The 10,055-nt window shown below is 42.7% G+C and overlaps 1 protein-coding gene across 1 annotated transcript in view; it reads left to right on the forward strand.

The window, feature by feature from the left end:
* Positions 1-637: 637 nt before the first annotated feature.
* Positions 638-10,055, forward strand: part of IGF1R (insulin like growth factor 1 receptor) — a 455,909-nt gene continuing 446,491 nt past the window's right edge. The window contains exon 1 of the mRNA XM_007959953.1: positions 638-734. Within this exon, the coding sequence (XP_007958144.1) occupies positions 641-734 (94 nt within the window). The 5' untranslated portion in view covers positions 638-640. The remainder of the gene's footprint in view (positions 735-10,055) is intronic.

Here is a 10,055-nt window from a genome sequence, read left to right on the forward strand (position 1 = left end):
CCCGCCGCTTTGTGTGTGTCCTGGATTTGGGAAGAAGCTTGTGGTGGTGGCGGCGGCGGCGGCGCTGAGGGAGGAGGCGGTGGCGAGCGGAGCCCTGAGGAGGAGGAGAAGGAGGAGGGGGACGCCTCATTCATTTCTGCACCGCATTTCAGCCTCTCGTCGGCCTCTCCGCGACCCGGACTTGGGGAAAGACTGAGAACTGCGTCGCGCCCTCCAGCCCGGAGGCTCTGAGTATCAGGCAGCTCCCGCTCTGCTTAGGGTCGGGTCTGTTTTTCCTCGCCAAGACAAATTTAGGCTTTCCCCCTCTCTTTGCAGTTTTCCCCCCTCTCCTTCTGGGTTTGAAAATGGAGGCCGACGACGCCGACCGCCCGGCCCGGCGCACCTTGGTTCCCCGACTCCGAGCCCTGGGCCTTGGCTACCGGAGCTGAGGGACCGCACAAGTCCCGCGCCGCCGCCCGCCCGACCGCAGCTCGCGCGGGTCTCCCGGCCGGCGCCGCCTTCGGATTCTTGTTTCCCTCGCGGTAGTTTTTAGAAGGGGGCGAAGACTGAGTTGGACACTTTTTCTTTTCCTTTCCTTTTCCCTTCCCCCCCCCCTTTTTTTTTTTTTTAAACGAGGGGAATTTTGTACTAAATCAAAGGAATGAAGTCTGGCTCCGGAGGAGGGTCCCCGACCTCGCTGTGGGGGCTCCTGTTTCTCTCCGTGGCGCTCTCGCTCTGGCCAGCGAGTGGAGAAAGTGAGTAATGGACCCCACCGCCCGCGGCCACTGCGGGAACTTTTCCTCCGAGGGGCTGCGCCCTGTTTGCGAAACCCGAGTTGCCACCGTCGCAGCTGTCGGCCCCCGGGCTCGGGAGCGGCCGGGCGGGGCGCGAAGGGGCCCGGCCGGAGCGGCCCCGGGGCTGAGCTTGTGAATTTGGAGCCTGGGGGCCCTGGCTCAGCGCATCCCTCTCGGGAGGGGCCTCGTGGGCTTTATCGTTCGCGGTCCCGAGAGTCCTGCCCTACGAGCCCGGCTGGTCCGCAGCCGTCCCTCCGGCGCGGCCCTGTGACCCGGCCAGGCGCGGGCTCTGTGAGGGAAGTTAGAGCAAGGCGGTCCCCACACCCCTTGGGGGCCTCAGCCGGCACCTTGTCCTCCCCAGCGCGCGGGGCCGCTCGGCGCACGTCGCTAGCCCCGCGCGGCGCGCCGGCGGCATTGACAGCTCCGGCGGCCGCGCTGCGTCTCGCTGCTGGAGCTGACGCGGAGCCCGGTGGTCGCGAGCCGGGAGCCACCCAGACCGCCCGGTGCAATTTGCCCTCGAGGGAGTGGTACCCCGCGCGGAGCCCCGCAGTACTAGGACACGTTTCCAAACATCCCGGGGCTGCGCGGCGTGGCTTCCTGTCCCTCAGTGTGCTTCTCTCATTGGACGCTTTTGATCCCACAAATAGTTCTCTGGTGGTGTGCGCTTCTTGGGCCCCCGGCCCTTCTCCCGCTGCTCAGCGGGAGAAGCCCGGAACGATCTGCCCCCAGTGTCCCCGACGCAGCTCAGTGTGTGTGGGGGGCGAACCTGCCTCGTCCCCAGCTCAGACCCTCGCCAAGTGCGGTGTCGGTTCATCAGCCAGAACTTTCCGGGAAACGCGTCGATATCCCTAGTTCAGAAGGTTATGGGACCGTCTACCAGTTTATACCTGGTCCTGGCCGCCTTTTCCCCTCCTGGGGGGGCTAGGCTGAGGGCTCGGGCAGAATCCGAGTGAGCTTTCGCGGGTGTGTGGTCGGGTCCGACATGCATTTTTACACATGTACTTCCAACCCGGGGTGTAGCATCCGCCACGCGGCCGCACTGGGACACCCACATGCCTAGCCCAGGAGAGAGGTGCCCTAGGCTGTCGTTTCAGGAGTGGCGCGGGGTGGGGTGGGGATGTTTTGCGAGCACAGAGCCCTGGCCTCTTGTTTTGTTTTGTCCAGAGTTGTGCAGCAAACCCCGCGCCCTGCACTTCCTTTGTACATCGTTAATACGCAATATCGCTCCATAGTCTCTATCGTTTGCAATCTGATAGCTTTTGTTTTGGTGGTGTTGGGTAGAGAGAATCGCAGGGAGGGAGAGAAGGAGCGAGAACTTAGGGCCCTACGGTGTGTAGAGGGGAAGAGAAGGAGGGAGTTTTATTCTTCTAAAGTAATAATAATAATAATAATGTAGCTTACTGTAAACTCGAGAGGGTAGGGTGGATGGATAATTTGAACACGGTTAAAAGTTTAAATGCAGTCGCAGAGCTGCGTCTGGGACAGGTAGGGCGTGCTGATGAGTAATGTTTGCCAATGGTATGCAGGTGGTGCAGATTAACTTTGAAAAATCGCTACTGAACCTTGAAGAGATCGAGAAGCAGGAGGCAGCGAGGACTGTCTGGCCCCATCACAGGGGCAGTTCAGAAAGGCTGTTTCTATAAACCTTTCTTAAACGCCTTATGAGAGAGAAATGAATTCATAATAGAGTAGGGGCAAATCTTTATGGAACTATCATGTTTGAATGCAAAAAAGTTGTTGAAAGTCACAGATTGGAGCCAAGTCCTTCCACAAATGTGCGTTTCCCAGCTCTTTGTTTTCTAAACTTTCAGTACACTTGATTGGGCGAAAGGCTTCTGTTACTTAGGACTTTGGGTGGTGTTTGGGGGGACAGAGGAAAGTTTCTAGCTTTTAAAAGCTAAAAATAGAAGACACAGGAGAGCTAATTCATTTTATTGTAGCATGCCGTTGAACTGTAGTTTCTCTGTTTTTTTTTTTTTTAATTTTGAAAAGTCAAGATAGCAGTGATGGCCTTGCTTCTCTGATGCAGGAATCTGGCATCTTAAAACAGGCTGATTTGCTTGGAGCATTTTTCACAAAAATACTGTTTGTGGAAGGCAGTTCTTTCTTGGGAAAACAGTGGAGGGGAATGGAAATTATAATGTATGTTTATCATCCCCTAACACCATTGCTTTCTCCAAAGATCCTTTTAAAATTACTGATTCCTTGAAACCTGATAGATGGCCAGAGGCACCCCAATGTCTTGTTGAGGTCCTGGCTCCATACCTGCCCCTCCCTACATCTCTGTAATTTTGAGGATTAAATAGTGTGCCCAATGTGTACATATGTTCAGTTCTCCATGTGAAAGGAGCTAGTGAGAAATAAGCTACAGACTAGGGCATTCTTTTGGCTGTTGTCTGGTATAGTGATGAAGGTTTGGGTGTTTTTGGTAGAGAGGTAGATGTTGTGCAGGTACATTTAAGAATTAGCATCTCCTCTCCGAGTGTGATACCAATAGGGTAAGGTTCCCCCCCCCCGGAAAATGTAGAAGTTTTTCAAGCAGATGAAGTTATATGAACGGGCTTGTATATCAATAAAATGTGGACAGAGCATCTAAATTAGTGAGATTTGGAAGTAATGAGTAATAGCCGAATAATCTGATGGCTGCCTTTTTTTTTTTTTTTTTTTTTAAGATGAACGTTCACTTTCAACTTACTGTAGCCATTTCATTAAAAGGCTTGAACGGATACAGTAATCTTTCTCCCCCAGGCACAATAATATCCTATTGTCAGAGAAATATAGATGTGTGAAATACTGGTGCTAAAAGAAGTTAGTGTTTTACTATCAGAAGGAGAACGTAGAATAAGAATTTTTGAAGGAGGCTAAATAACATTATAATGTAGACTTTCTAGAGGGAGTGATATTTTATATATGATATTTTGAGGTGGAGGGGGATGTAGGTCAGTATTCAAAGTTTGGAAGGTCATATGTTTGATTTGTCAAAAGGGTTAGAAAAGTCTAACCTTGAGAAATATGCTAAGATTGATTGGAGGAACCTTAAAAATTGTGCTAATTGAAAGATGGCAGTCATAAAAGATCACATGATGTTTGATTCCATTTACTATATGAAATGCCTAGAATAGGCAAATCCATGGACATAGAAAATAGATAAGTGGTTGTTAGGGGATGGGGGAGGAAGGAATGGGGAATAACTAATAGATAAAAGAGTTTCTTTTGGAGTGATGAAAATGTTCTAAAATTAAGGTGTGATGGTTACACAACTTTCAGAATATACTAAAAAGTATTGTATTATACGCTTAAGATCAGTGACTAAGATATATATCTCAATAAAGCTGTGATTTGTTTTTAGGAAATATGCTAAGATTGTAAAGAATGCATTGTGCCACCTTGAACACAGAAGTTAGGCTAAAATTATTAATTTGCCCTGTGGGTTGGTGTCTATCTTTTTTAAATATATGTTTTTCAGATCCATTAACTCCAGCAATACACCAAATGGGTCATTGTAGCTCTGGCAGTAGGGGTTTAATAGAATCCTTAGAAATGGACAAGCAGGAAAAAGGGATCTTGGTTGTATGTTGCTGGATTGAAGGAGTGAGGGATTGGATTAAAAAACACAAGTGCTAATGAAAGATTTGTTACAGTAAAATCCTCAGTGAATATGAAATTGTGTTGGTCCTTTCAAGATAAAGTTAGTTTGGGTTTAGGAGCTGAGTCTGGATGGCTGTTTTTTTCTTTTTCTTACATATATTTTCTAGCATAGAAATAATGTAGTGTTTTAAGATAAATAACATCCTCTCTCTCTCTCTCTCTCTCTTTCATATACCCTATTAACCACAAGTAGTAGTAGAGATTGAGGATGAACTATTCATTTTAATGCAGTTTTTTTCCCCTTCGTTGCTTATTCTATGTTTTAAAAGGTTTCCGAATCTGAGTAGGAAAAAGAAACTTTCCAAGACATAGTAGTTTTTTTCAACCTCGTTCAGTGACTTCTTCATTTGAAAAAAAAAAAAAGAAAAAACCACTAAAATTTTTTATGCAGGAAAAGATATAATGTATGGTGAAGACATTTTGTTTTTTCATATTGTGTCTTTATCCAAATTTACCTTGGGCTTTTAATGGGAAAAGCCCTAGAGAATAATTTGCTTGCATTTGTTTTTGGTCTTTGTCTAAGGCTTAGTTTACTAGTAAAAATGTTTCCTGACCTTCTGTTGTTGCAAGATCAGGACAGTAATGAAAATCTACTGTATCATTTTCACTTGTTGCCTTAGAGTTTACCAAGGGGAGCCCTCAAGGGAGAATAGTGTCCTTTTTAATCCAGTTTCATTTGTTTTATAAGAATGTGCTGGATGAACCAACTAAATGCAGTTAGCACTTATTGGCTACTTACTGTATGAGAGCTGGGCCCTGTGCTAGGCAATGTGTGAGTTTTCAAAGAAATAGGACTATGCTTTTGCCCTTACAGCATTTTATATACTCCTGCGTGAAACAAAGTTGCTTGACAGTTAAGATCTTTTTCAAACTCAGTTTTCAAATCTCCAGCAAGCAGCATGACATCTTTTAAAGGCTCTTTAAAAACATTTCTTTAAATTTAAGACTTGAAGTAAACTATTGTTGACCTTTGGAAGGCTTGTTCTGCACCATTCTTGCCTTATTTATACCTTCCCTTCCATTGGGACATCACTGCAGGCCATGACATACAGGAGACATTTGCCCATCTTGATCAGCAGCACTGCCTTCTCTATAACATTGATTATGACCATTGTGAGAAAAAATATGTGCTGGTGTAAGGAGTTCTGGTGATGCTGCTCCGTGGGAGAAAGATGAAGCAGTCTCTTTCCGTAAAGATTTGGAAACTTGGTGGAGGTTGCTATGAGCTGGAATCAACTCTATGGCATTTTGATTTTGGTTTTTGGTGTAGCCTACCTTGTGCCAAAACTTTAGGAGTCACAGGTGTGTGCATGAACATTGCACATGTTTTGAGTTGCTGAGACCTATTTCAAAAGCTTTCTGGAGTTACACATTGCTTAGTTACTTAGCTTTCTGGAAATCATTAGGAAACTCATACTTTTAAGAATTTCTATAATTTAAAATAACTTAATGTTTTCAAAAGTTTGAGGGGTACTGATGAGATTGAGGAGGCAATAAATCCTGTACTTTTTGTTTTGTTTTGTTTTTAACTGTAAAATGTATAAGGCATGTTTCTGTCTGGGCTGTGATTTCCTTCATTTTGTGTTCAAAAGTCATATAGACATCAACCCTAGTTCATAGAAGAGGCATTCGTGCCCCCAAGCCAGCTTGCTTTGATGCTGCTTTTCTTAGCCAACTCACGACAGGTGCTATCTGATTCCAAGAGAAGAGCTCTTCTCGATTGTACTAAATATATAATAGTTGCACACATGCTTGTAGTGTAAGGTCTTGGTTTTTCTGGGATGTTCTAAAGGAAACATATGAACACTTTAAAAAAAACAGCAAAGTGAGTAATGAATGATATACTCCCACCCCTCTTTGAAAAATGAATGTTTGGCATGAGATTATCAAGAGGAAGTTCTCCAGTTATTAAAGATGTGATTTGCTATAACTAAGGAGTGTGTGTAAACAACAAGCCTGATGTTTGTGGACATCAAGACCTGTTGACATTTTAGGAGCAAAGCTGATTTTCAGTATTTGGAAAGCTTAAAACTTTGAATATATAACTACCCCCTCTTACCCTTCCCCCTACTCAAACCAAAACTAAACTCACTGCCATTGTGTCAGTTCTGACTCATAGCGACCCCCACTGGGTTTCTAAGGCTGTAAATCTTTACAGAAGTTGACTGCCTCCTCTTTCTCCGGAAGGGCAACTGGTGGGTTCGAACCACTGACCTTTTTTGGTTGTAGCCTCAACCACTGCACTACCAGTCCACCTTCTCCCTCTACTAAGTATCTGTACAATACTTGATTGGTTCTAAGGAAAGAGCTTATGTTTTGTATAAAATGGTTAGTAAACAAAGGATCTTTAAAAGCAAGTTAGGTTGTTATCTCAATAGATGCAGGTTTCCTCAGTATGAATGAAATTTGTGTTTCTCTTGTTAAATTGCTTTTGTCTTATTTGACTCAAAATATAACTTTAGCTTTGATTTTGAGACTTTTGGACTTCTGAAAATTATGTTTTTCTGTTTTTCAACAGCCAGTTTTACTCATGTTTGAAAGTCCTACATGTAAATTTTGATTTCCCTCCTTTTTTCACTTTCACTTTATTTATGGTTCCTGAAATTAATTTAAAACTCTTGGGGAATATAGGAGCTCTGGTGGTGCAGTGCCTAAGGCATTTGACTGCTAACCAGAAGGCTGGTGGTTCAAATCCACCAGCCACTCCTGGGAAGGAAGATTGGGCAATCTACTTCTGTAGTAATACTGCCTCGGAAACCCAAGGAAGGGTCACTATGATCTGATTTGATGGCGGTGAATTTTGGGGAATATTGCTATTTTTCTATTTGAAATAGTTGTTTTTCCCCTCCTCTCGTCCTTAATAAATACATGTTGAGTCATTACTGGGGTCAATTCTTTAAGCTTAAAAATTATTTTTGATGTTATAAAATATTTTTAAGTTTTAAAGATAGAAATTACTTGCAATGTTTATTTAAAATACTGAAGAAACAAAACTACTAATGTAGGGCTTAATACATTTTTTTTTTTATTATTGTTTTTTAAATCTTTTCCTGGCCTGGACTTCTAGAATCTTTCAGCTTATACATTGCTATTTAGATTTTACTAAGAGTCAACAGAAAGTGGTTTCTTTTATGATAAGGAATGAACACCTTTGATTGCAATAACGTTTATAGTGTTTTGTTGATTGTATTTATGACTTGGTTTAGTTTATAAGGGCACTTGCTGGGGGATCTGACCATAAGCTGAGTGACTGCCCCTAGCATGATGGCTGATGGTCCTGAAGTCCACGCTTTCTTGCTGAAATAACTCTGTAGCTAGCCACGTAGTGATAATGTGCAGACATGTGAATGGTGCCATCCTATACTGCAAAGATAGCTCTGCTTACCTTAAATGTTCATAGTGTAATAGGCTATATGGTTTTTTTTTTTCTCCTTAAAGCATTTATATTTAAATAATTCAGAAAATATTCTACTACTAGTTCAGAAAAGTTGGGGGTGCTTAAACTTTATTCTTTTATCTCACTCCTCACTATCCTATCAAGACTTTGCTAAAACAGCTTAAATTATTTTACTTAAGTAATGGTTATATAATAATAATACTGTTTGTTCAGAATTATGTATATCCATCTATCTATCCAAATTCTGACAGTTTGGAATACAAGTTTGTGATATCCATTGTTGCTGTTTTGTACACTTTTATTTGGCTATATTCTTTTTAACATGACATCAGCTTTCTTTAAACTGGCTTCAGAATTATTTGTCAGTTTGGTAATTTAGGCATATGCATACTGCTTTTTTAATTATTCTTGGTACAGGAGAACAAATATATTTTGACAGTATTAAAACATAAATGGTTTTATAGAGCAGAACTTGGAAGTTTTCCTGAGAGATTTTGAATGTTTAACTTCAGCATTAAAATGTAATCTGGGTTTTGCCTTGAAAAAATTGATTATTGGAGAGTCATGTTTGACTAAGTAAATGAAACTTCCTTAATTTGAGTGAGGCAAATTTTAGTTAATAGTACTTGTAAGGAACAGAAGTCTGCTAATTAAGAAGAGATGCATTATGCATAGCAGTTTTTCCCAAACTTGCAGTATCTAGGTGGTCTTTACCAACTTCCCAGGAGAGATGCCATAGGAAAAAGTAGGAAGGATGCCAAGAAGACTGGCCATGTGAAAGGTGTGTCCACAATCCCCCTGGCTTTATTAGTTTACAAACAATTTTCTAAATCATTAGATACAAATTATGTATAGATTGTAAAATCCTTATCAGTTGTGCTCATCAGTATTGTCCTATGTCTGTTCTCCCACCTAATTTACCTGGATCTCATGATACTGGGATAATATACGTGCTTTCAAACTCAAGACATGAAAGGGAATCACAGATTGCCATGAAAACACATGAACAGAGAGAAGTCTGCCATTCCAGTTTTCCTTGATTCCATTGTCTGATTTCTGTGGATAATGAGTTTATGGCATATGTTAGGTCACTGTGTGGTATAATTTAGTTACAAAAAATTCTTTTGTTATAATACCTTTGCTTGGCCAGGTAATATATTTGGAATGTTCTTTCTTACCTGCATCTCAATAAGATTTTCAACAGATTGGGTCAGAGTGGATGGACATTCTAGTTAAATTCCAGTTCTTCAGACCATCCCTTTCTGGGGAGTCTGGTTAATTGGATGTTTCATTTCTACTTCATTGAGTCCCTTGAAACTGTTCTGATTTGCCTTTTTCTGGTTTCTCTCTGGTCCCACCATGGTCCTGTCTATACCTGCATCAGCTCTCTGGGCAGGTCCTCAGTTGGACCCTAAGCTAGCCTTTTTCACTCCTGTGCTGTTCTGCTATTCCTCTGATTTGATGAAGAAGGGGTTGAAAGCCCCACATTCTCAAAATAGTGTGTGATTGTGGTCTAAGAATTGAGTCCAAGACCCCTAATGCTGGGCTGTAATGCCTTCATACACCTTTGCCGTAGGTATGCAGTGTTAATTTCCAGTACTCCCTAATGCCTGTGTTTTACCTCTGTGGTAAGTAAGACATGCCATTCCTGTCTCCATGCTTTTGCTCCTGCTGTTTGCATGCCCTAGAATGCCTTTCCTCTTTGCTCTGCTACCCCTGTTACTTAAGAGTGAAAGGTGCTACTGTACAAACAAACAAACAAACCAATCTCACTGCCCTCGAATTGGATCCAACTCATAGCAACCCCTCCTTGGATTTCCCAGGCAGTATCTCCACAGAAGTAGATAGTCCAACCTTCCTTCCGAGGAGTGGCTGGTGGGTTTGAACCACTAGCCTCTTCTGGTTAGCAGTCATATGCCTTAGGTACTATGCCACCAGAGCTCCCAATGCTACTCTAGTGCACAGCAAAGTAACCTAGTTTTATTTCTCCTTGGCTGCCAATTAGTTTGTTGGCTCTGAGCAAGTTATTTTGCTTTTTTGAGTCTCAATAAAATTATGAACTCTTTAAAAAAAAAAATGGAGGGGGAGGAATGTCTTCTGACAAAACAACAACATGAATTTTTTTTTTTTTCTAATATATTTATTATTTTCTAATATATTTAGGGAGCTCTGGTAGCATAGTGGCTAAGACACTTGCCTGCTAACCAGACAGCTGGCAGTTCAAACCCACCAGCCAC

Source organism: Orycteropus afer, unplaced genomic scaffold, assembly GCF_000298275.1.
Source record: "Orycteropus afer afer isolate SDZICR_OR568_19922 unplaced genomic scaffold, OryAfe1.0 scaffold00019, whole genome shotgun sequence".
Lineage (NCBI taxonomy): Eukaryota > Metazoa > Chordata > Mammalia > Tubulidentata > Orycteropodidae > Orycteropus > Orycteropus afer.